Source organism: Lepidochelys kempii, chromosome 6 (genome assembly GCF_965140285.1).
Source record: "Lepidochelys kempii isolate rLepKem1 chromosome 6, rLepKem1.hap1, whole genome shotgun sequence".
NCBI lineage: Eukaryota > Metazoa > Chordata > Testudines > Cheloniidae > Lepidochelys > Lepidochelys kempii.
Window position 1 is genome coordinate 106,729,994 of NC_136385.1, and position 27,855 is coordinate 106,757,848.

General features: G+C 42.5%; 1 protein-coding gene across 6 annotated transcripts in view; it reads left to right on the plus strand.

The window, feature by feature from the left end:
• The window catches only part of TUNAR (transmembrane neural differentiation associated intracellular calcium regulator), a 35,711-nt gene extending 18,168 nt beyond the window's left edge, over positions 1–17,543 (plus strand). For 5 of the 6 annotated variants that reach the window (XM_078853506.1, XM_073350718.2, XM_078853508.1 and 2 more), the window contains one exon: positions 16,736–17,543. In XM_078853506.1, coding sequence (XP_078709632.1) covers positions 16,736–16,921 — 186 coding nt within the window. In that variant the 3' untranslated portion in view covers positions 16,922–17,543. Of the gene's footprint in view, positions 1–16,294; positions 16,437–16,735 lie in introns of those variants that run through there. The other variant, XM_073350719.2, reaches the window with a different exon arrangement.
• The last annotated feature ends 10,312 nt before the right edge of the window (positions 17,544–27,855 follow it).

A 27,855-nucleotide genomic window follows, 5' to 3' on the forward strand; every position in this document is an offset into this window, starting at 1 on the left:
AGGTTTTATATACAAGCAAACAGCACTAGGCTGGTGGGGCTGCATAAAAATAGCTAAAAAGAATATCTGTGGAATGTGGCTTTACAACTTATTTCTTTGCCTGAAACTCCCTCCCTGTTCCTGAATTTTTCGAAGATTTATGTGTTATACACTGAAGACCTTATTAAAGATTCAGGTGTCAGACATACTTCAGTGTATCAAGGACCTGATTAGGCATTTCTTGTGTATAGATAAGAATTCCCACTGATAGTGAGTAATCAAGGAATGCTAGGCCAGTCCATAAGTGTATACGGTGATTGTCCATATGCTTCTCTTTTCTTTCCCGACTCACAAGGCCTGCTCCCAGTCACACATCTCCTTTAGGGACCATTCCACAATTGTGGGGTGGGTAGGGGGAATTGATAAAGAGGCATTTCTCATTCTCCGCCATAAAATGACCATATTTCTACATCTGTGTCAGTTATAAACAACTGCAGATTGGGTCAGCCAACATATTTTGTAAGTTTCACTTGCATTATTTACTGTTCAATTATTATTGTTCAATGCTAAAAAAACCAGCTGTAAATCTTCCTTAGCTGGAGGATGATGCGGCCAGTGGGATTCTAATTTGGTGGTTTTGACAGTTAAAAGAAACAGAAAAGCAAAAGGAGGAGGAGTGGTAGATACGCTGGAGGGGAGGGATAGGATACAGAAGGACCTAGACCAATTGGAAGATTGGGCCAAAAGGAATCTGATGAGGTTCAATAAGGATAAGTGCAGGGTTCTGCACTTAGGACGGAAGAACCCAATGCACAGCTACAGACTAGGGACCGAATGGCTAGGCAGCAGTTCTGCGGAAAAGGACCTAGGGGTGACAGTGGACGAGAAGCTGGATATGAGTCAGCAGTGTGCCCTTGTTGCCAAGAAGGCCAATGGCATTTTGGGATGTATAAGTAGGGGCATAGCGAGCAGATCGAGGGACGTGATCGTTCCCCTCTATTCGACATTGGTGAGGCCTCATCTGGAGTACTGTGTCCAGTTTTGGGCCCCACACTTCAAGAAGGATGTGGATAAATTGGAGAGAGTCCAGCGAAGGGCAACAAAAATGATTAGGGGACTGGAACACATGAGTTATGAGGAGAGGCTGAGGGAGCTGGGATTGTTTAGTCTGCAGAAGAGAAGAATGAGGGGGGATTTGATAGCTGCTTTCAACTACCTGAAAGGGGGTTCCAAAGAGGATGGCTCTAGACTGTTCTCAATGGTAGCAGATGACAGAACGAGGAGTAATGGTCTCAAGTTGCAGTGGGGGAGGTTTAGATTGGATATTAGGAAAAACTTTTTCACTAAGAGGGTGGTGAAACACTGGAATGCGTTACCTAGGGAGGTGGTAGAATCTCTTTCCTTAGAGGTTTTTAAGGTCAGGCTTGACAAAGCCCTGGCTGGGATGATTTAACTGGGAATTGGTCCTGCTTTGAGCAGGGGGTTGGACTAGATGACCTTCTGGGGTCCCTTCCAACCCTGATATTCTATGATTCTATGATTCTATGAAAAGTTAACAATTACAAGTCAGGACAGAACACAGAATGAAGGTAGCACAGCGATATAGTTGGAGAGGGTGAGGGGGGCATGGCTTTTGACAGATGGCAATATGCCTTTTACAAAGAGGTGTTTGTAGAGCACTTATTCTGCAAATCTCTAATTTTCTTGGTACTAATTGCCACCTAATAGGAGTGAGGGAGAAGGAGCATGTATTGTACCTGGCTATGGTGAAAATCAGGTACTGGAATAAAATGTCTGACACTTGTGCACAGGATCTCCCCAGCAGTGCATACTCTGTGGGGAGGAGTATTTGTAATTGGGGGAATTCATTTAAAAAGAAATAATAATGAATAATTAATATAATGCCTAGCTCGTATATAGCACTTTTCATCAGTAGATCTCAGTGCTTTCTCAGAACCATAATATTTTGCACTTCCATGCTGACATAGATCAAAGAGTCTCAATCGGTTTCACAAACATTAATGAGCCTCAACACCTGACAGAGAAGTCCATGATAGAGATGGCACTAGATGCCATCTCTGGTGACTCCTAACCTTGTGCATTAGCCACAAGACCATCCATGTGCACACTAAAGGTAAACACACATGCTTTTCAGAAATATTTTCTTGATCCCCAGGGATTGTAAGGCTGTTAAGCCATTTCCAGAAAGCGGATGACTTCATCAATGGGAGGGATGTCACCTAACTTCAATGGAAGAAATTTAAGAAGGATCATGCAGGGGTCCTCACCAGCAGCACATCACTGGAAATAAATTTCTGACACTTGTAGTCTAGGTTGTTTGAAGCAAATTTTGCCAGTGTGCCTTACTCAAAGGGGTGGTGCTTGGTTCATTCCTGTATGGGTTTGAAAGGAAGATCTCTGAGAATTGAACATCCCAAAGCCTTTTCTTGGATTTTGTGGACTATTTTTGGTATGAGGTCCTGGTTAAGGGATGTGTAAGTGCCTACAGGATCAGCCAAGGAAAGTTGCTTTTGAAAGTGGAAGCAAGTCACTGTAGGTTCAGGCAGAAACCCACCATCCCAGGCTTCTCTTCCTTTTGTTCCCATAGCCCAGTGAGCCATGAGAGCAGACATTGTCCCCAACCCCAAGCTGAGCAGCACTGTGGGCAAATGTCTCTACCTAGTTTGGAGTTGCTCTTGGGAAAAAAAGTAAGTACATAAAAGAAGAACTGAGCAAAGAAGTGAGTAAGGAATTAGGGGGATGGGAAGAAAAGAAGCCTTGAGCTTTGGAAGATACGCTTTTTGGTGTCCTCATTAGCAGGCATCTCTTTCATAGAGCCATAGTCAAGCATATCAGGGGCACAACCTTACCTTTCTGTAAATCAGAGCTGTTTTTCTACCAGTGTGGCTGAAGATTGGGAGAAAGGAATGATCTGAATCCATCCTGGGAGCCCGTGCCAGGGCTGCTTTTTGCACAGACCTTTCTAGCGTTATTGGAACTCCAGGAGCGCCTCCACAGAATAGACTGTCCCCTTCCGGACAGTGCTGCTAGCTACCTCCATAGCTCCCAGAATGATTTCACACATGCACATGAAACATAGGCAATGATAATTACAGTGCAGGGGGATGTTATGTTTCCCTAGACAGGTTTCCAAATGACAAAATGAATATAAATACTGGATCCATGGAAAGAAAACGTCCATTGTTAAAATCAATTGACAGGCTTGTATCAGGAAAAAGTGCTTTCTGTCTCAACCCAGTGTCATTCCTGCTGTGATTTTAAATTGGAGTTTGCTGAGTGAAGCACTCAGATTTTATTTAAAAAGTAAAGTCAGGTGTGTTAAGCCCCCCTAGCTTAGGTTTTTAAAATACAAGAAGTGAATATAGTTGTTATACAAATAAAGACTTTTAACCCCTTAGCTCCTGCAGTCTGTGGTTTCTGGCACAGAGAAGTTATGTCTCTTGATGTCAGGGGTTAAAAATAACTCACTGTGTAAATTCCCCATGCAACTTGGCTTTAGGGTTGCCAATTTTGGTTGGATGTATTCCTGGAGGTATTCCATGCCTAAAATGCTCTGGATGTGCACGCATTTTCTGAGGTGAGGCCAGATATTACAACAAAGTCCTTTTAAGTGAAAGAATCATTCAAAGGGTCCTGGGCCTGATGGGTGCCCCTCTCAGTCATACCTGAAGAAAGATGATATTACCTATGGCTTGGAGACAACCCCTGTGCTCCTGACTAGCCAGAGGCCCACTGCTGAGTACCTATGTCTGTAAAGTTGAAAGACATTGCAACACCTGCTACATTTTCACTACTTTGTTTCTCCTGTGTGCAGTGCATGAAAATGATGCTTTCCGATGCTGGTTCCTAATCTACTGCTAAGCACCAGAGTGGTCCATATAGAGCCTGATCCAAAGCAAAGTCAGCGGAAGTCTTTCTGTTGATGTCATTGGACTTTGGATCAGGCCCACAAAGAGTGAGGGATGCCAAGGAGGCAATTAACAGTGTAAATGGCTCAGATGAACTAAAAATGCTTAGTTATTCATGACCAGTTAGCTCCACCTATGACTAGGCTATATTCTACGGCTGGCATTTTTGCAGCAAATAGACTTTTCATCCGATAAGGCAGGTAGTTTCTGCAAGTAGCCTTCAGCAGGTAGTTTCAGGTAGCCCACAGTTTCTAATCCACTTCAATATGTTTTATTCACTTATTTGTATACCAAAATAATATACACTTCAGCTAGCAAAAAAAAACCCTGCACATTATACTTGCAGTTGTTCTCTTCCTTCAAGTCTCAGGAGCCATAGATCAACTGCGAGTGTTTAGTGACCTTCTGCCCGAGAGTGTACAGCCCCTGGGTGGGTCTAACTTTTGTGGCTGGCACTTATGTAGCAGATAATCCAAGATGACACTGACCTTGGCAGTCTTATGGGAGAAATATTTTCAGTTGGATGAACTGTTCTTGAATAATTTCTTCAGTGTGCTATGTTAGCCACACAACCATGGTTTTCATCCACATTGGTGTATGTTATGAGTTTTCCATCTACGCTACTGTTGTACAGATTTCACTGAGGCCAACAAAAATATAAATCATGGTCTCCACCTATGTTCCTGCATTGCCATTGGACACTGGATTAAAGTACGGATGCCGCAGATTGACTTGTTAAAAACGTGTGCCAGATCCTCAGCTGGTGTAAGCTGGTGAAGCTCCATTGTTTTTAATAGAGCTAGTTTACAGCAACTGAAGATCTAGTTCAGTGGACAGGACACTGAACTGGAAGCCAGAAAAACTGGGTTGCATTCCTGGCTACTGACAAGCTGCGTGATCCTGGGTAAGTCACTTTCCTGCCATAGGTCTCAGTTTCTGCATGCACTTGTGGCGATAACGATAATTACCTACTTTGTAAAATACTGTAAGATCTATGACTGAAAAAAGCAAAGTATAGTTACCCCACTTTCTTACATTAATCAGTACAATGGTCTCTTTAGCTTACATTGTGCCACAGCTCCAGGCACCATAGTATCTATCATCACTGCAGTATTTTTCCTTCTCCCTTCTCAGGTTCTAGGGCTCTCTGCATATTAAGGAGGCACCAGTTGTAGTTATATGGTTAAGGATGAGCTCAAACTTAAAGCAGGGATTCAACCTCTTTTATGCAGGAAGAATCAGCAAATCCTCTCCAAAATAATAACACTTCATCTGAGGATGAATGATTTTTTTGAGAATTTGCAAGAAGTTTCATCTTCAATTGCAAACCCTTTTTGTCCCAAATGATGTTAATAATGGACTAAAGCAGACATTTCAAACTTCCATATAATTAAAACTCATAAAATCTTGTGAATAGGCAATATATGAAGAATTATTCTATGATTACAGGTAATTTCTCCCCCATTCTTCTTCATAGCTCAGTTTCTCCTTCAGCAGAAATTGCAGAATAATGTTATACAACAGAGAATTCCATGAGGAACTGCCCTCTTTTGAAATGGCTACCATCTCCTATTATTATTCTCCATTGGACTGACTGAGGCCACAAGCTGCCTTTTGCCCAGATAGCCTTTGCCCCCATTCACTGGCTGCTCACACTGTTTCTGTTCACCTCCTTAGAGCATAGGGATTTCCCATCTTCCTTCAGAGCAGATTTACTTTATTCCTATTACAAATAATGGGAGATGATGGCCATTTTGATGGAGTACATCTTGAATCAAGGCAGCCTGTAGCAGTCTCACCATTAAAAATGCTCTCACCATTAAAAATGTATGCTTTATTTTCATTCTGAATTACTCTAGCTTCAACTTCCAGCCATTGGATGGTATACATTTCTCTGCTAGATTGAAGAACAAATATTTAATAATTGGCTCCTCATATAGGTACTTATAGACTGTAATCACATCACCCCTTAACCTTATCTTTGTTAAGCTAAACAGATTGAGCTCCTTGAGTCTATCACTATTAGGCAGGTTTTCTAATCTTTTAATCATTCTCGGGGTCTTCTCTGAACCCTCTCCAATTTATCAACATCCTTTTTGAATGTGGACACTGGAACTGGACACAGTATTCCAGTGGTTGTCACATCAGTGCCAAATATGGAAGCAAAATATCCTCTCTACTACTCAAGATTCCCCTGTTTATGCATCCAAGGATGGCATTAGCCCTTTTGGTGACAACATCGCACTGTGGGAGCTCATGTTCAGTTGTTTACCCACCATGCCCCCCAAAACTTTTTCAGTCACTGTTCCCCAGGATTATGTCCCCCATCCTATAAGTATGGCCTACATTCTTTGTTCCTAGGTGTATAAATTTACTTTTAGCTGCATTACATTTTCAGTTTTGAAAAATAAGTGCTAAGAGTTGTTGCAAATAATTAAAAAAATATATTTTGCAAATGTTCCTATCTACAAACTATTCACCACACCAATTTTCCATGATCCTGTGCTCTTCCTACACACTAGGGACTTCTGGTAGCTATTAACATCCAATAAACTCTAACCAAAGATGGGGGTAGAGAAGTATCTGTGCCTCTCTGAATTTTTATGTCACCCAAATAATTTGACTATTTTAAGTCCTAATTGATAAGTGCCCTTTTCTTACCTATGAAATTTTAAAAGCAATCTATTATATGTTATTGAAAGATCTGTGTAATAGATCAGGGATCAAATTTGGGACTCTTGGTTACACTGATGTAAATCCAGAGTAATTTTGCTAGAAGCTATGGTGTTACTTCAGATTTATCCAAGTGTAACTGACAGCAGAATTTGGTCAATGTCCATAAATGAAAATGTAACTTAACGTTCATTTTTCTGTCTAAATCCTTAAAAGAGTGCCTTTAGTGCAAGGTAGCAAGAAAATACTTTTAGTTTTATGGGTAAATTCTTGCTTTTATTCCCATTTTATATGAGCATTGTTTTAAATTACTGACACTACATTAGAGTATGTCAGGATGCATCAGATAAACTGATACAACCTACTATGTCCTTGAGGCAATATGATATATATGTTGCATTACATTAAACATCAAAATATGTTCTTTATATAGTACACTAGCCACTGCAGACAGAAAAATGGTACAGGTCATTATGTATACTGTATAATATTAGAAGCCATCTGCAAATAATCTAGTAAATCTCTAGACAAACTGTATATTTGCAAACGGACAGATAGTGGACCATAGACAAATATGAAAGGGCTTTGCTCTGCCGGTTAGATCTACAAAGGAGACTTAGACTCAACATTGCAATGCATAACATTTAGGTGCCTGCCGCCTAGAGGAATCCATAGACCTGAATTAGGTGCCTAAGCTCCCTATACAATGTATACTTCTCCCCTGTTACTGGCTACTTCTTCCAGACTCTTTGCCTAGTTAGTACCAGTACGCCCCCAAGACCTTGTCAGCTATGTCTCCCTTCACTGCCATTCCCTCCTGGTTCCTAGTCCCAGTCTCTCAGTTCCTCATCCAGTCTCAGTGTTTCCCCATCCCCAACCAACTGGCTCCCAATCCCGGTTCATTTTCTTAATCAGCTATTCTTTTCTATATAGCTAAGGATGTATACCTTATGCTCATGGCTGTAGTATCTGAGTGCCTTCCAGTAGTGCATTAAAATGACGTAACTATATGTCCATCAGGTATTGCTTGTTCACTCTCCCTCTCCCAGGTGGAGAAGCATGTGCAGTGGCGTGTTTTGTTTTGGTGACCTCCCAGCGCCCAGTCCTCCCTGGTCCTGCTTTTGTCTCCTTTGCATACAAATCACATAGCTTCCTCCCCGACACTGCCTGGGTGCCAGCTGGGGGACTAACTGAAAGCACAGGAGAAATGCTATCATTTTCAATGCCTGACCCATAGCAGCTGGGATCAGCAATTAGAGGGTAAGTCTGGCTTCACCCCACAGCCTTGGGATGGAGCATAGAATCATAGAAATATAGGAATGGAGGGGGCCCTCCATAGGTCATTTAGTCCAGTTCCCTGCACTGTGGCAGGACTAAATATTATCTCTGACAGGCATTTGTCTAACCTGTTCTTAAAAACCTCCAATGATGCAGATTTCACAACCTCCCTAGCTATCTTGTTCCAGCATGCTCAGTCACTCTGTGGTGACGGCGTGTGGGTAGTCAGGAGCTGTGAGGAGGTAAAGCATGCTCAGTTGCTTTCTGAGGATGCCACATGTACAGTGTAGTCAGCACTAGAAGCTGTAAGGGGCCTGAGCGTGCTCAGTCAGGAGATGGAATCTTTGGAGATTTTAGCTGCTAAAATCAAAGTCTCCACTGAGCATGTGCAAACTGTAATTTTTTTCAACTTGACCAAATGTGGGCAAATTTTGACAGGGACAGAAAAAGGCAATCTCCCCAGCCAAATTTCAGGGGAGTTTGTCCCTGCTCCAAAGCATGAGGGCATTAGATTTTTTCAAAGAGGTCTCAAGAATTTTTTAACCTGGGCAGAATATATGTTCCCCTAGCCTCATTCTTAGAAATAGCTGAATTGTTTTGGCTGAAATTTTTTTTAAAAAAATCAGCCTGAGGCAGATACCTTACATGAAAAAGTTCAGCCCAAACTGTTAAAATCTGGCAAAGTTTTAAGCAACTGAAAACAGGGTCTAATAATGGGAACTGTTGGTCAACCTGAATAACATGAGGTGTTACCAGCCATGGCTATAGTTAGTTTTCAGAGCAAAGATACTGGTGGAACTGAAAGCTGAGTCTTCAGGCTAAATAGGTGATTGCTATATACCTAAGATAGAAGTTGCATTATAAAGTGTTGTGTTATGTTGCTAGGTATTTTGATGACAATTCTTCCTATTTGTACAAAGTAGATTATAGTATGCTTGTTAAAGGAAGACTCACTTCATAATTCCATTGCAAAGTGCTTCTTCATTTAAAAATAGTTTGTCACGCTAAGGGCCAAATTGTTTCCTGGTGTAACTTGAAGTCAGGGGAGTTACACCAGTCAAGAACTGGATTCCAAATTTATATTTATTTCTTAGCTCTTTCTATAGAAACAAAAATGTTCTTCTATGAATATTTTTTAAAATGTCTTTCTATGGCAGGTTAGTATGAAATACAATTTATAGTGACATTAGGACAATTCTTCAGACTGCCTATGACAAAGGTTATGTGACTCTTTGCTGGTAATTGAAGGGCTGTCTCTCACTGAGACACAGCAATTCCATTTTTTTTTATAAGTCCTCGTGGGCTGTTATTTGTAAAAGATAACCCCAGAAAGACCTTAGAGAATGAGTTTGATGAGCTGAGATCTGAGGACCTGGAAGCAGTTGCTTTAGCATGTCCCCCTTTCCTAATCAAATTCCTTCAAGTATTTTGGTTAACACTATATCGCACTGGAGTATAAAAATACAAATTTTGAAGGTTTTTTATTTTTGTGTTTTTCCACATGGTTTTAGTTTAATAACAGGAATGGATACTAATGAGGAATATTATTCAAAGATAAATAAATTGTGTTTCCTGATTTATAAGATCACATCCACATATTACAAGGAGGGTACACATCTATATCTTCCAGCATCCAATTGTTGTTGCTGCAGAGATTCTTTGTTTTTATTTCTCAGGAAGGATGAGTTTGTGACTGAAATACTGGACTATGAATCTCAGAAGATGTGAATTCCATTCCATTCTAGCACTGTATAAAAGATCCAGAGCTGCCCAAAGGAGGCTAATATCTCGGCACAGAAACATTGTGAGGTGTCCCACAATTTCACTGGCATTTGGACTGAGCCCTGAAATTCAAATCCAAACATTCCTAAATGCATGGGATTTTGGTTCAAGCCCATCATAAACCAACACTGTGTTTCCCCTCTTTTCTTTCTCTTTGTCTTAATGATGCCTCATGTTTATACGATGCTTTTCATACCAAAGCATCCGTAGGATCTTTATGAACAAAGACAGGAGTCTCTGCACCCACCACTGAAATGCTTCTGGGGAGGAACATGACTACTGTTTAAGAGCACACAATGCACAACTCAGCAGTTTAGGCCAGAAAGTGAAGAATATCCTGTCCATGGGAATGGCATAGGGATTCTATGCAGGTAGAATGTGGGAACTTTGCCATAGCAACTTGTTCAAAAACTGCCAGTGGATCCTTAGCAAAACACAGGAGCTAAGGATGTTGTTTGACATCTCATTCCAAAAACAGCACCTCCGGCAGCACAGTATCTCTTAATGCTACTGGGAATGACTGGCTGGTGCTGAGCACGGCACTCAACTTTCCCTCCCAACTTCATCCTTAAAGGGACAATGTGATTAAAAGAACTTTAGAAAAATCACTTCCATCTGACTTTTCAAACTCCTGATGTTCAAGTGGGTTACACTCTCTAGAATCCTCTCCTCCCCTGCTTTGTAATTTGAGCACGGCTAGAGCTTCCCTCCTTTGTGAGATAAGAAAGGTGTCACACTTCAACAGCTTATGAACTCTTTGCATGATTTCAGTGTCCTCTTCAGTTTACTAATCAAAACCAGTTTTGCTGTGTATTTCTCATCCCTGGAGGGTGAAACTGTCTTCAGAAAATGAAAGCTCTCATATCTGTTAATGTGTCATCACAACTAATAGCCTGGGGACTGTAAGCAAGTTTAAATATCAGAACAATTTTGCTGGTGATTGTCTGTGATTATGGATTAAGCATGCAGAATTTATAGCATCTGATCTTCAAGCTAGATTGAACATAATGGGCCAGATCCTCAGAGGGTGTTAACTGATGTAGCTCCATAGAAGTCAGTGGAGCTCTGCTGATTTATACCACCTGAGGATCTGGCCCAGGGGGCTTTTCAAAATGTTGTTCAGATAATACATGATAGCATGGGGATGATCCAGCAGCATGCAAAGCATCTCCCACATGTCACCAATCACACTTAGCTCTGCCGGAGCCCATCGGAGTTCAGGGCACTCAGAATAAGCCTTTAATCCAATTGAGGACCTTATAAATAATGATTGTACTCATGAGTCATGTCACTTCCAAAACTTTTTCAAGAGCAAATCAAAGTGCCAGCATGTACAAAGTCCGTCAAACATAGTAGAGCAGGCAGTTCTTTAGGGATGTGTGCCAGATCTTAGATGGGGCAAACCTACTGCAGTAAGTTGGGTTGCGTGTACTTGGTGCTGCTCTTGTTCAGAATCTTAATGACTCTGTGTCATAGAATCACTACCGTGAACAGAGCAGTTTTACTTCAGTTGTGACTGGTCTGTGCTATCGGAGGATCTAAGTGTCCCCGCCATCCACCCCTCATTGCCACGGTGAAGTTCCCAGTGGCCAGGAAGTCCTATAGATGTGCTAGCGGCCATGTTACAATACTATTGGATTTGGACTCTGCCTATGGTAACCTATCTATTTTAGGTACTCTGAGGGCTCCCATTACTGTAGTATCTGAGCATTCACCATATTTATCTTCACAACATCCTTGTGGGGAAGTGCTGCTATTCTAGTCTATGGATGGGAAACTGAGACCCAGAGAGGCAAGGTGACTTGCTAAAGAACACACAGGACAGCGGTGGCAGGGCAGAGAACTGAGCCATGGGCTCCTATGTGCCAGACTAAGGCCCTAACCACTGGCTCATCCTTCCTCCCTTGCTCACAGTAGAGTAAAGAAAATATTACGCTTTCCCAGAGATTACATTAAAATGATAATGGATCCCACAAAATGAAGCAGGGAGCAGATTAATTCTGAGTGAGGTAATACTTGGATGACCGGGCTGTTATGTAATAATCAAGTTGTCATTGTACATGCAATGGAATACTATGTCAACGGATGAATTCTTGGATAGGGAAACAGTATTGTTATTTGAGTAAAGGTTTCTTCTTTGGTTGCCGCCCGTCAGTTCGGCAGCAATGATGGAGCCAAATGAAGACTTTCCAACATTTTCTGTCTTGTACCAGCTTCACGGCTTTGTTAATCTTTAAACCTTTTTGACCTCTTTAATTTTTCCCCATGTCTAGCCAATACATCCTCATTTCTAGTTCCTTGTGCTCTGGTATGTATTCCCATTTGTGGTATCCTTTCCGGGTCCATTCTTAACACACATTCAAACCACCGCAGCCATCTTTCTTGGATCATCTGTAACCGCATTATTTCTTGCCTAAGCCATTTTCTTATGACTTCATTTTTTCTTTTTGTCATCTTGAAACTCAGCATTCCCCGCAACCCGTTGATTTCTGCAGTCAATATCTATCATTTTTTGGCATTCCTCATATTCCAACTTGCTGACCCATACAGCAGTATCAGCATGAGAGTTGTCTCATATATGCTGATATTTGTTTTTACCTAAATTTCTTTAGTCTTCCAGCTTCTACAGAGTTTTCCTAATACAGTAGTGGCTAATGCGTAGCTGCACAAAGGAGGCTAATCTTCACAATTGTCACCCTTCAATACCAGTCCTTCAAGGTACACACATTTTTCCACTTGTTCTAATTTTTTTTCTCCGAGTTTGACCTTTACCTCTTCCTCTTGCCTTCCAATTGCCATCATTTTTGTCTTCTCCGTGCTGATCTTCAGTCTGAATTTTCTGCTTTCCTGGTCTACCTTGTCAGTTATTCTCTAAATCCTCTTTGGTCAATGCTGTGAGGTCAATGAGAGCGAAGACTTATCAGCTTTAAAAAAATGTTTGAGGGGAATGAAGTGGTGTAAGGCTCTCAAAAATACAATACAGCATGGTATAAAAGAGATCACAGCACCAAAGGAGCTATAGAAGCTGCCAAGAGTTGGATAGAAGAAAGAGGAGCACAGCAAGCCAGAGGGAGAGACTTGTCTGGAATGAGGCAAATTATACTAAAACTGTGAGCAGATAGTTTTGCAGTAGCAAAATATACCTCTGCCTACTAGAGGGGTGAAGATTAAGGGGCTGATCCTGCCACATATTGAATGATCTCAACTGCCATTGACAACATGGGGAGATGAGAATGCTCAGCCTCTTGCACGATCGGTCCCTCCATTTGTAAAAGTAATTTTGATTCTGCTCTCGTTGACGTCAATGTTCAAACTTCCATTGACTGCAATAGTGCTAGACTGGGCCAAGTCAGGTACTAATAAGGTCATATTTAGGACCCAATCCTGTTAGGTGCTCAGACTTTCTGTTTCTTTCAAGAGTAGTGAGAGCTGGCAATGCTCAGCACTCCCCATACTAAGCCCACTGAGTACTGTGTGTAGTTCAGAGTCCCCGGGTTTGAGCCTGCAGAGTGCATGAAGGTTGTGCGAGAGCAGTGCTGAGCCACAGAGTGCTTGTTACTCATGAGTCAATCAAACTAAGAAAGATGAGGGCAGCAGATAATGCAGGTGTTTTGCTATTGGCTGTTAGAGATACGGTTGCATTGAAACTTCCATTGCTCTCGCTTTCTTCTAAGTGCCGCTCATAAGCTCTCTCCAGTGAGCAACAGCTCCTGGCTGGCAGCAAGAGTAACTGACAGACCTATGCACTGGATTACATTTAAATACCTATGCCCTGACCACATCCTTTCTCTGCGCACACATTTCCCCCCCCCCCCCCAGTGCCCAGCTCCTGTTGCTGAATGTGGCATATTTATTTCTCCACGTTGTGCTGAACTACTCCACTCAGGTGAGGCCTGATTAAAGTGCTGAATACCACTGGGACAACCTCATTGACATCAAAGGGAATTGAAGGCGCTCAACACCACGTAGCACATGATTAGCTCATTGCAGAAATCAGAGCCGTATTGAGCAAACATGGCACTCTAGATCTCTTAAAAAAAAAAAAAGGAGGAATTATGGCACCTTAGAGATGAACAAATTTATTTGAGCATGAGCTTTCGTGAGCTACAGCTCACTTCATCAGATGCATGCAGTGGAAAATACAGTGGGGAGATTTGTTTTTTTTCTCTCCTGCTGGTAATAGCTAACCTTACCTGATCACTCTCATTACAGTGTGTATGGTAACACCCGTTGTTTCATGTTCTCTATGTATATAAATCTCCCCACTGTGTTTTCCACTGCATGCATCCAATGAAGTGAGCTGTAGCTCACAAAAGTTTATGCTCAAATAAATTTGTTAGTCTCTAAGGTGCCACAAGTACTCCTTTTCTTTTTACGGATACAGACTAACACGGCTGCTACTCTGAAACTCTAGATCTCTGTCATTTTGCCAGCAGTGCTTTGCAGCCTGCACGATCAAGACCACTACCCTCTATGATTATTTTTGTTTCAAAGGTAGTGCATTTAGTGCTTCTAAAAATGAGGGGTGGACAGCACTGGCTAGCCCTAGACAGAATGGGCGTGAACCTGCAAGGTACTGATTGCACTTAATGGGAATGGAGAGTGCTCAACACCATAGGGGAGGTGCTCAGTATCTCACAGAATTGAGCCCACTGTAGGTAGCTACTGTATAAGACTTTGGCCCACAACTTGACATCCCCCAATATTAATTTGCAACTTCACTTTGTTCCAGGCCTGGGATTTTTATTTGATTTGGTTTGGAGCTTTTTTCTTGAGCAGAGACTCAAATCCTGCAATCAATTTTATGTCTGGGACCAATTTCATCACTTTATTATAGGGAAAGCATCATGGCTACCAAAGTGTTTGAGCAGATGGGCAACCCAACTGATTCATGGGTTTGGAGGTGTGATGATATATTTACGTGATGGCCTGGTGTGTAGGTTTGTGATGTGGTGTCAGACTGACACGTGTTTGGGATGATACAACGATGGGAGGATATGAATTCGTTCTGAGGTGAGCTTATCTTAAAAGCTTTTTGTAAAGATTCTACTCAGAACTTTCAGGGCCAAGTCCTGGTTAAGCCAGCACAGTGTGGATAGCAGCAGTTACTCACAAAAGGTACTAAGTGGGATCTCTGCTGCCCTAGGGCAGGTTACCAGAAGCAGAGCACTGTGGAACATTGTCTATCACTGGTATCGCTGCTCTGTCCAGGTGCACGGTGCTACTGTCTTGTGCTTGCTGCAGATGCCCACCAGATTTTGATCCAGTCATTTTCATCTTCCACCAAACCATGTGGGAATGCTAAGCCCCATTGTGTTATCATGTGTGTCTGCTAATGCTAGTTCGTGTGCAGAGCCAAGTAATTGTGTGTGGAACTGGCACTGCTTACCCCCTTTCAGACGGCCCTGCCAGCATTGAACCTGAAATATTGTTCTAGGCATTCATTAAGAATGCACTCTGTAGTTACAGTATGGAAAATACACAGAAATCACAAAGCGTAGAGACTCATCCTCTCTAGCCAATCGCTCTCTCTCTCTCTCTCTCTCATGGCAGCCCAGCTTCCTCAGTTCCTTAAAGGCCCCCTCGATACCATATCTTTTCTACCTTTTTCTCCCACCCGGGCTCAGATCTTCCTGTCATTCAAGGCTGCACTCAGCTTGCAAGGTGTGACCTTTACGCTTCCCCTCCTGTGCTGCATGGAGGGAAGAGCTGTGTGAAAACCACAACAGGTGGTTAACTGGGTGTTCGCCCTTTGCCCCTCCTCTGTATACACTCCAGCATTATCTCAGTGTGATTCACCAGCCTCACTGAGATCAGGTCAGTAAGGGTACGTCTACACAGCAATCAAACACCTGCGACTGGCCCGTGTCAGCTGGCTCAGGCTACGAAGCTGTTTAATTGCAGTGTAGATGTCTGGGCTCAGGCTGGAGCACCTGAAGGTCCCAGAGCCCTAGACTCCAATTAAACAGCCCCATAGGCCAACCCACGCGAGCCCAAGCCAGCTGACATGGGCCAGCCATAGGTGTTTAATCACAGTGTAGATGTGTACCCTAAGTGGGTGGCTGTGGGGAGGAGACAGGGAACAGTTGATCTACAGTGCATGTTCTCCCTTCTGTTCTGTGTAAAGCCCACCCATAAAATATGCTGATTGGGCATTTTCACCACATTTTGTGACCCCCCCCAGGGGAGGAATTGGAGAGTGCAGCCTCGGAGCTCAGGGAGCATGTAACCTGAACCCACATCTTGGTGGGTCATTTTGTGTTGGGAAACAAAATGGCCCTTTCCAGGTTTGTGGGACTTCGGGGCTTACGCAACAGACCCAGAACCATCAGCTGGAAAGCTGGAACTGGCACAAACTGAAGACTCCCCTCTGTAGGAGCCTCACAGGATCTGAGGCTGCTCCTTAGAAAATGTCTGAATCCTTCACACTGAAGAGTCTGATACTTTTCGGCTGACTGCGCTGCAAGTAACTTTTTAACTTATATTAAGAATAAGGAAAAAAGTGAAGATGGGGGGTTATTTTGTCTCTGCTTTTGTTCTGAATTATTTATTGCAGTCACTGTTGTCTTCTTTGTAGTCAGGAAACAAAATGTTTTTGTCTTGTTGTTTTTCCTTTTAAAAGAAACAAGATCTGCTCGGTTTTACTTCTCTTACCCATTTGCTGCATAGTCCTATAGTATAAACCAACTTTCCCCACCACTTCATGGGCTGTACCTTGCTGTTCTTATGCAGACAAAGCTCCCACGGACTTCAGTGGGAGTTTGTCTGAGTCAGAAGACACACTTTATATGAAAGGTACATTTATAAACAGTTTATAAAGTTAATACACATTATAATCATGTTACAGACATGAGTAGTATGTTATGGTCATAAGCACATCAGTAGAAACCGTTATAGGCAGTTATAACTAACCTTCTGAGTGTTGGACTATAGCATTTGATTAAGCATTTATTAAAACATCTGTTAGTCATTTGTGAGCCCCTTTATAAACTATTTTAAAATGTACCCTTATTATAAAATATGATGGGGGTAAGGACTGGCTCCAATATTAGAAACAAGTCATTTGTAACTAACAATTCACTTTCTAATTCTAGGTTAGCCTGAGGAGAAGGATAAAGAAACTGGCCACCAAGATGGTAATCACTAGTGGGAATGAAGATGATAAAGGCAATCAAGAAAAGGAGAGCAAAGAAGAAACCATCCTGGCAATGCTTGGGATTATTGGAACAATTCTGAACCTCATTGTGATCATTTTTGTGTACATTTACACAACATTGTGAGCCAGAAGGCACACAACGAGAACTGATGAAATGGCCTCTAACGGCGACAACAAACATTGTAGGCTATTGACATGTTGCTTAATCAGAATTGATTCTGTACTATATTACCACATCGTAAAAGCTCTGCCTGCAGGCAACGAAAGCTGAAGCACAATTCATTTAACAAGACCTTTTCACGCAGTAACAAGCTAAACTCTTCTGTCCTGCTCCTTTCCCTTTTTATTTGGGTTTGGCTTTGGGGGAATGACTGCAATTATGTAAGTAGCAGCTTTGAAGAACTCAATCTCAGATACAAACACAATAGAAAGAGACTGTACACTATTTAGAATTACTAATGTATACCGTATACTCTTAAAGATAGCTACATAGCACCGATTTGGGGTCCATTAGGTCAATTTTTTTTTTCTCCTTGACTTTTCAATTTTATTTACATTGAAACTGACAGGCTTTTTATTTAGAATGAACATATGGTGCAATCATGGGAAAACAATTCTGTTGAGCAAGATCTGCCTAAAAACAACAAAATGTTGGGGGAAATAAGTGACGATTATTTTTTCTTTCTCATTTGCTTGACATTTGTGTCTGTTCATACCAATGTTTATAAATATATATTTTTAATAAATGTGCTATATTTTTAGCATGAACCAAATATTTGGAGACACTCTGGTATTCATGCAGCCTGGTTCTGTTTGGTGAAGTGCCCTTTGTTGACTATGGATGGGATGCTCTTCAGCAATTATATACCAATCTTGTTTGCAGCCATTTCATTGTAGTCTGGAACAAACTCACATCATGCTTGACTTGAAGTTGGAATGTCAGCTGAAAAGCATTGCTCTTTAATACAGGAGATGGGAAAACATTATAAGGTGACCTTTATAGACTGGTTGCAGGGACATGGCTCTATTTATAGAACAATGGCAAATGAAAAGGATATTAAGGTATCTCACATGACATTCGAAAACTCATCAAATATATGGTTCTTTAAACCCCGTCCCATTAGATAAGTACCTACATAGGGAGAAGATTTGAGAGTGGAGAGATCTTGAATTAAGCGGACAGGCATAACGAGATCCAGTAGCTGGAAGCTGAAGCTAGACAAATTCAGACTAGAAAGAAGGTGTACATCTTTATATCTTTCTTTAAAATATGCTTTAACTTAACCAGAAGTTGTGGGCTTGATGCTGGAATCACTGGGTGGAAGTCTATGCCCTATGTTTTGCAGGAGATCAGACTAGATGACCACAACATTCTCTTCTGACTGTAATATTTATGAATCTCTGAGTCATTAAAAATTACATCCCACTTCTATCCTCAGATAGCCAGGGACCACACCCATTGACTTCAGCATACATGTCTGTATGAGGATGTAATTGGACCCTTAATTGGTTGGACACAAAATTTCTTACTAAATTATGGACCAAATTGGGTTTTCAGAGACACATGTGGAACCCACATTTAAATCAATGGGAGTTATGTGAGCTCATCTAGGGTGTAGACCAAAGCCACCCATAGTTAATGGAAAGGCTCCCACTGACATCAGTGGACTTTGGATTAGGACCCTAATTCTAGATCCTGCTCCACTGAAATAAATGACAAAACTGCCATTGATTTCATGATGCATGATCTGACCTTAAGAAGGCAGAACTTCACCCTGCACCAGAAGGGCCTGGCCCCAGAAGGCACTCAGCAATACCTCCCAGAAGGGACGTACTTGCTATCTTGTGAAGTCAGGCACTAACTGACAAACATATTAGGAAGAAGGAAAAGGTCAGCGAACAAAATTAAATGAAAGCCAACACAATTTGAAAGGGCAGAGAGAATTGTGTGATAATGATAAAGTGACAGGCCAATGAAGCCTTGAAAGAGTGAACACACGAGCGGAGGTCTGAATAGAAATAGGACAGACTAGGAAGGGGGCTTACGCAATTAGGGGAGTATAAGGCATAATTCATCCATGCTTGTAAAGTGTTTTGATAACAGCTGATCTTTGGGAATGCAAAAAAGTATTATTAATGTGTTTATTGTCAGCTTGATATCACCTGGATCGAGCTGGTGCTGCATCCTGGTTTTGTCATTTTGAAGAATGGGTAAGGTGCTCAGAGAGTGTGTATGGGCATTCTTTCTTTGTTCTGAATCAAAAGCCAATGAATAAACAATATCGGCCCCAGCCCTGCAGTCCTTACTCAGGCAAAAACTGCCATTGATTTCGCTATGTGTCAGCATATCCCTGCTCCATTGGTACTGCCATCCCAAAACACATGCATAAACTCCCACGGCTGTGTTACCCACCATGAAATCTGTTTGCCCCCTTTCCCACGTTGGGATGCTCCCATCAGTGACAAGCACACCTATCTTCTATATGGCAGCATTGAACCCCTTCCCCAGTGCCTCCCCAAAATGTACCGGGATGATTCTGAAAGTCTGAGGCGCTTACACATCTTATTTGACAGAGGGGATCTCAAACCCAGGGCCAGCCCCAAAAGAAAGGAGCCTCTAATTTGAAACAGCAGTATTTAAATACTGATTGCTTATCTTAAAATCAAAAGCTAAGAACTTGCAGAACCTACTTCTTGGAGATTTAGTAAGATAGAATCAGTCGTGCCAACCCTGAATGTGCAAACAACATGAGACAGGGCCTAGCAAATCTTGAGATTGGTTTAAAACCCATGAAAATGTTGTAAAAATTAATACATTTGGGGTTCTTTTTATTTGCCATCTGGGTTTTGAGCTGTTAGGGTTCACGTTTACAATCAAGAGGGCTAGACACTTACTTTTTTTTTTAAAGGAAAGGCAAGATGATTTTGTAATCACAAGACCCCAGGGGCTGGGGCTTTAAGAAAACCACCAAATATCACAAGCCCCACAATAAAATAATGAGAATTGATGACACTGTAGAATACACTTGTGACCGGTTGCCTGGATGGGCCACACTGAGAATATTATACTCAGGGCAAGGAATAGGGCAGACAATCCCCCAAACTTGTAGTTTGTTCTATAATTAGATTCACCAAGACAATGACAAAACAGTGTCTGTAATACCACACTGGTCACCAAGAATCGGAATACAGTCCCCTTTAAGCATTCCAGCCCTTGACTTCCATCCAGATAGCCAAGTCTAATATAGTGAATGGTTACTGAAAATCTGATTCACCATATGTGAGGTTCACCAGTCCCAAAAGACCAGGCACTGATCCCTAGGTCAACATGAGTCTCCGATCTGACCCAATAATCACGCTGCTGCTAATACTTTAGTAATTAAAAGGAAAGGTTTTAGTCATAACAGGAAAAGAAAGAAAAGAGTTGCAAAAGGTCGAAAGATCAATATACATACAAATATATGTAAAGTCCTTACGTCAGTTTCATAGCAGAGATGGTGAGGCTCCTGATTTGTAAAAGTCTTTCTGGAATAATTTTAAAAGGTCATAGTCCAATAGGCAGTTCAGGTGTAGAGTCTGTTCAAGGTCTTCCATGAGAATCTCAGGGTAATCCAGATTGTTTTAAACCTTCCCTGTTAAAGTTTAAGCAGACCTGAGATGGCAGGATCAGGTCCGGGGCTTTCTTTTATAATCCTCTAGCAAGCTGATAAACCTCCTTACAGCACCTGTCACAACAAGACCTCCCCCCGATGAAGAATAGGCTGCGCAGATTGTTGCTTTGAAGCTAATGTTTCTATCATCTCTGCACACACAGGTAAACTAGTTGCATTCATTCACATAAGGCAATTAGCCGGCAGTTCATTAAAACATAGATAATTAAGCTGAAGACAATGCAAATAATAATATTTGTTTCCTGCAGTATCTTAAGTCTTTGATCTTAAGGTTAACTGAACCATTCACACGCATAATATAAGGCCATTAAGATATGAAAGGGAGATAGCATCTACAAACTAATCTTGTTACATTGTTATACGTCTGACAAGATATAGCTAAACGCAGACAAATACACAGCATCTACTCTTGATTCTCTAACAGTACAGGTTTCAGAGTAGCAGCCGTGTTAGTCTCTATCTGCAACAAAAGAAGGAGTACTTGTGGCATCTTAGAGACTAACAAATTTATTTGAGCATAAGCTTTCGTGAGCTACAGCCGTAGCTCACGAAAGCTTATGCTCAAATAAATTTGTTAGTCTCTAAGGTGCCACAAGTACTCCTTTTCTTCTAACAATACAGGAAAACATGTTAAAGATGCTAGTCCACTTAACATGGCTTGGATGACTATCTACAAGCAATGGCCCTGTTTACCATAGCAATACCCCTTTGTTATCTCCTTAAGGGTTGCTCCCAGGTCTTGCTGATTGTTCAGTCTTCGCTGGCTCAGCATTACAACATTTAATATTGCCTACCCCATAGAGCAATTCCAGGAAACTAATTTTAGACATTAGAATAGCAAAGGAGATGACATGAAAAGGTGATATTTTCCAGCCTTTGTGAATGGGGAAGATGAGTTTGTTTCACAAATACTCCATGTTAAGGGCCTGCGGCAGCCCCCATTCAAGTCAGTGGGAGTTTACCAACCATTTCAACGGCAGCAGAAGCAGGCCCTAAGAGAGGAAGGATGGTCTTGTGGTATAAGTGTAGGACTGAGAATCAAGAAAGTGGGGTGTTGCTCTGGCTCTGATTCATACTTCCCGTGTATCCCTAGCAAAGCACTTAACCTCTCTCTACTTCAGATAATAATGTTTATCCTTCTCACGGGGTGTTCCGAGGCTAACAAGTAAATGTTTGTAAAGCGTTATGGAGACCTTGGATGGGGGTGCTATCGAAGTGCAAGGTGTTCTGCTGTTATTTATGCTCCAAATGCAATATCTATATTCTACTACAGCATAGAAAACTATCCAAGTATCAGACTAGCTAGCTCTGTTAGTTGCACATATGCTCCTTGGGGACACCAGACAAGCGTGCACATCATAAGGAGACATCAACAACTGCCCAAATGAAACTAGCTTTGCCAGCCTCGGCAGAACCCAAGGATGAAAAAAGCCATGGAAACTTCAACTACTCTGCACTCTTCCTCCCTGGAAGTGGACCAGTGTGGGGAAGCTTATGCTGCTAATGTCTGTGCTGAACTTGTTTTTTGAGTTAACAGAAGATTTCAGTATCTAGTGTTGTCAATGTCACATTTGTCACTAGTACTAGATCCATTAAGACAAACAGTAATCATTTTCAACTTGTTCAATATTAGCTTTGATTTGTTCATGTAGTATTAATCTTATAGGTATAGCGTATACAGTATGGCCAGCTGTCTATCTGCAATGTCCATATACAAATCCCATGGCTGTATGTTGTACATCTTGCCATAGTGTTTTAATGACCTAGTCCCACATCAAGCTAGGAAGAACACTTCATCCCAGCACGTAAAAATTTTAATGAACACTTATTTCCCATATATTCCTTAATATTTTCAATTTACTGGGTTTTGTTAGCAGATAGAATATTTTTAGAACTGGGGAAATGCTGCTGAAATAGATTCATTACATCTTTCAAATAAAAAACATGAATTTGTTTTGAAGTTGTTTGCTTTCACGAACATCGACATGAGCAAAAGTTTGCAAGAATGTTTATTTGCAGAAGTAACCAAGTCAGAATCAGGGTTTAATGATTTATTTAAGCAACAGAATGTGTTCCAGCCCCTATCAGCACACAGTATAAGTATGGGGATATAACTGAAAGGCTCTGGATTACTGTCTAACAGACAATACTTTGGTTATATAACAGTATATTAATATCTAGCAGGGTGTTCAAATGCAGCTAACGCCCCTTCATTCATACAGATAAAGATGGAGCACTGCATATTGGGAGGGTTGTTTCTGCATACCACACCTCCTTATTAAAGAAGAGAGTTGCTGCTCTGTGCTCCATTTTATGTAAATTAGCAAGTTCCCAAGATGGATCTCAGTGGAGCAAAATTTGGGTGCCCCTCAGCATGGGAAAATCCAGTATTGTGCTTAACTTATTTGTTTGTAAAAGCCCTAACCGGGATTGTAAACAGGAAGGGTTGCCTGTTCAAAAGCACTCAGAGTGGGACTAACTTTGGCCCCAATGAAGTCAACGAGCATTTTACCATTGATGTTAATGGAAAAAGAGTTGGGCAAACATTGATTGCCTTAGAAAATCTCATCTTAAAAATATAGCTATAATATGCTTTATTTCTGCAGCCTTATGCAGCATTTCACTAGATAACATTTATAGCACGGAATGTTGACGAATACTCAAAAATTCATGACTAAAACCTCTAACTTAGAAGAAATGTGCAGCATATCCACCTTTGGCCAGGAAAATGGTAATTAGATGTAAGCAGAGTCAGGATGAGCTCCACCCTGACATCTGGTGGCGAGATGTGGCAAGTTGTGGAAAAGAACTTCAGGGGCTGATCTCATTTGCATAGGCACACCCACCCTGCCTAGAATGAGGCCATAACTGCCCAAATGGTCACTTTGGCTGTTGTGGGATCCCCAGTGTCTCTGTTATTGGGGTGGGAAGAATAAATTGTTATTACCCTGATTATGGGAACTGTGCTTGGAACTGTACTTGGCCTTTTGTTATGATGGAGGGACTCACCATCAACTAAGTAGCACTCGCTAGGTAAGGGACATGGGTTCCAAAACTCTGTGAATTGAGAGAGGCTTGAGATAGGTATTAGTACTTGGTGGTGTGGGCCCCTTTGTGAGGGCCTGAAGCACCAATTGCACCTCTGTCTCTCTCCTCTGTGGAATGTCAGAGCTAATTTTGGGTCTATTAAGAGTCTTGCTACAGGTACTGTGCTGAATTCACTTTGGCCTTATGGTGTACCAGCACTAAGGCTCCCACTACTATGAGCTGGAATCACTGAGAGCTGTGTCAAGTAGTGGGGAACCGGAAGATCTAGAGTGCAGTGGTGCTGTTCATGGATAGGCTGGTGGAGTGTTCGTGAGACGGCGAGGTGAGCTGTGCAGAGCCGTTTGTGAGACAGTGGCGTGTTCGAGAGACGGCGAGGCGAGCTGAGCAGAGCTATTCGTGAGACGGCGGACTGGAGCGTTCATGAGATGGCGAGCTGTGCAGAGCAGAGCCGGTCATGGTGGAGCGGAGCCGGTTGTGAGACAGCAGAGCAGAGCCCTGTGGGGCAGTCAGCTTCAGGACACGTAAGGTGCCCCTTACCTCTTTCCCCCACACACAGGCACATTTTAGCCAGACTGGGGAGTAACACTCTGCAGATGAACTTTTGAACTCTGGGGCTGGACTTTTTGGACTTTGGGTAATTTGTGGATTGCTGGACTCAAGAGATGTTTGGGTTCTGGGACTCAAGAACCCGAGGGAAAGGATGTGGCCCAATTTTCTGGGGTGGGTCTTTGCTCATGGTTTGGTTAATGAACACTAGTTGTGGTGTTTCCCCAATTTAATGCTGATGTCGTTTACCTCATGTTATTAAAGATTCTCTGCTACACCGAGACTCTGTGCTTGCGAGAGGGGAAGTATTACCTCTTTGAGGCACCCAGGGGGTGTGTAAGATTTTCCCAGGTCACTGGGTGGGGGCTCAAGCCAGTTTTGCATTTGCTTTGATGAGAGGGAACCCCTGTGTACTGAACCCGGCCCTTGCTGCTATCAACTTGGCCTTGCAGAAGGGTTACATATATGTCGAATGGTTTACCTACCAAGTAGAACTTGGTACTTGATGGATAACAGTCTTATGTCTGACTGTTGGTTAAGCAGCACCACATCAATGACAAGAGCCTTCAGTTTTGCATTTATCAGGATGGAAGAAAATTAACTGGTGTACAGTGATTTCTGAAGCCTACAATGTCTTAATATTAGCTGAAAACCAACACTGTATGCCTTTGCACATGAAGGGATCTATTGTGTCCTTATAGGTCCCCTGCATCTCTTTGATTTTCATGTTCTTTGAGTATGAAATGGCTTTCTGCAGATTTTCATGTGAGGTGGATGTTACATGAAATTGATATTCCCCTTACTGCAGTCTGGGGCATGTTGCTGGCAGCCTTGCCTGGTCCCATGGATGGTGGGAAGTGCAGAAGGTTTGAAATAAGTAGGGAAACATAGGGAAACAGTGACTCAAACAAATAAGTTACAATAAATATGCTTTGAAAAGGTAAGTAACAGCTATTACCTTTAGTTCTTTGCCCCCTCCATCTGGGGAGTAGGTGGGAGGAAAACTTTCAAAGAAGGAAGAAACAACTATTTTCAGTAGAAATTCTGCAGGTTTGCAAAATTAGGCATATTCTTCTTGATAGATTCATGTGTGCTCCCATTTACACTAATGGGAGTTACATGTACATACTGATCAGAGGAGAAATCTATTTTATAAGGAGAGTGAATGTCTAGACAGAAAGGGTAACACAAGGCCTGATCCAAAGTGCACTGAAACCACTGAGACGCCCACTGAGTTCAGTGGGCTGTGGCTCAGGCCCTAATTGCCTACCCTTAATGATAACTTCTGTAAAAGATTGGAGTCAGACCATATACAGCGCATCCCCTCAGTGCATGGAGGTCCCACCTTGCACATGGATGGTATCTCAGCTTCTTTCACAGAACTCTCTCCCCTTCTTGTGGCTCCCATGGGCCAGAGAGAGCTGAAGGCAGGGGGGGCAGCAGAGGAGCTTACCTGCTGACTTCTCCATGCTGGACAGCTGGACCCAGAGGAACAGTGAGAGGGCCAGAGGGAGTGGGGGATGCTCCACTGGCAAGGATGACCCCAACAAAGAGGCTGTGGGAGTTTCTGCTGGGGAGAGCAGGGTTGGTCTCCAGTTGGAGGGGCTAGGGTGGCTGTCATGGCAGCGAGGGATAGAAGAGGACTGACAGAGTCTGGGCTTGGTGAAAGGGACCAGTGTGTGATATGTGGGGCACCTAGTGGTGAGATATCTTGGGATTTCAAAGACTACTTGCATTGGGGTGATAGATGGACTGTTTGGGATTTTATTATGGACTGTTTTGAACAGATTCGACATGTGGGGGGGGGGCATGCAGGGTCACACGCGCCCCCCGGTTTGCTGCTTGCCTTCTACTGAGCATGCTCACACAGACTGAGCATGCTCAGTAACACTGCTGAAGTCAGCTGCCTTCACTCTTGCCCTGCCCCGCCCCACACTCTGGGGAGGTACCAGGTGTCTCTGCTTTTGAACTCTGTTCTGGTAATAAACCACACTGATGGCCTAAAGGATAAGCTTGCCTGGAGTCCTGGGGTTACCTGAGGTGAGAAATTGAGACTGAGCGCCTCAGAGCCATCCCTGGCCAACCCTGCTACACTGAAGCCTAGGTGTGACTTGGTATCTATAGTTCTTGCAATCTTAATAGAACACATATTTTTTAATATTGGTGGCTTTGTCACTTTTAATATGTGTATTATAATTTCCCATATGCATTTTCAGTTTTCATTGTGTTGCCTCTTTTTTTCCAAAGGCCAGTTCTGTTTTAGCTTTGAAGGTCTCTCACATCTGCAATAGAGCACTTCAATACTGAAATGCTGGTGGTGGGTTCTCTGTGAAAAGAATGACGGTAATATTATCAATAGCCTATTTGCTCTTGGCGCAAGCAGCAAAATTTATATTCAACATATTTTTCACATCGGTTCACACTTTTAGCAATATTTTAAAATATTTGGATGCCATAATTCCTAGTGCCTAAAGAAACCATGTGGGGCAAAAGAAATTCTATGGTGCAAAAGGTTCTTTGATTCAATATTATTTTCAAATTCCCATCAATACATGCATAAGAGTCTAAACTACTTGCATTAATTTAAGAATTAGGACATATTAAATAACTATCTCTTAATAGATTTGCATTCCTTATGTGGGCCCACATTCTGGATCACTCCTGCTGTTTTGCCATCTTTCTAGTTACTGTTACATGTTACACTTTGCAGGGTGCTGTAGCAGTATTAACTAATTAATGCCACTTATAATTTTTGTTGCATTTAAACAAGGATAAGCCTGTGATGCAGTGTACTTCACACACCAGCTCCGAGAGAGCTGAATTAGGCTGGTGGGCCCAATCAGCCAGTTAAGTGGCAAATGAGGGAGATTTAGGCGGTGTGAAGAGCCTTGATTAGAAAGAAGCTCAGTTGTGAGGGAACAGGCCTAGGCTTTTATAAAGCCAAAAGGCTGGAAATAGCAAAGGGGGAACAGCAGGGAGGGAGCCTGCAGTCCCCCTTCTGAGGTAAGGGAGAAGGAAGAGGAGAAGAAGCCTGGTAGGAAGGAGTCCAAGGTAAGAGGGTGTAGATGCAGACCTTAACTGTTCACTGCAGGGCCCTGGACTGGACCCAGAGTAGAAGATGGACCTGGCTTCCCCTATCAACCACTGCAGCATGGTATTGCTAAGGGCAGTGGATATGAAGACTGCTGGAGTCACTGCTGGAGTGACATAGTTAGGGCTGCAGGTGTGAGGACTGCCTGCGCTGCTTGTGGAGAGAGACTTTGAAAGACCACCCTGGCTGGGGGAAACCACTGAGTGAGCTGGCCAGAGGGCTGAGTCACAAAGAGGAAGCTGGAGCCTGCAGGTCCTGGCCACAGAGTGAGTACAACAGCAGGAAGGGACATCGGCCTCGCAGAGCTAACCCCCAGCACTGCCAGGAGAAGATGCCATCCAGAGGTGAATAGAGTGCCCACGTCACAAAGCCTTTGTCCAGTGCATACGTAATCTCCTATTATGAATATCCACAAGAAAGCTCCAGAGGAGAAACTCCCACACCCAACTCCCACCATCACACAGTATAGTAGATTATGCAAAAATGATTACCTATTTAGATGAAAGCCACATTGCTTCTAAATACAAAATAGGGGCCTGATCCTGCTGGTTTCTTATATGGACATCTCCAATCGCCTTTGATAGGAGGTCTGGGTATGAAAGGCTTACAGGTTTACACTCCACGTTGTTTGTCGGAAGCTGAATTCAACTGTCAGGCTTTTCAGAGGGGTGTGTCTTCCCTGCTCTGGCAGTGATAGATGCC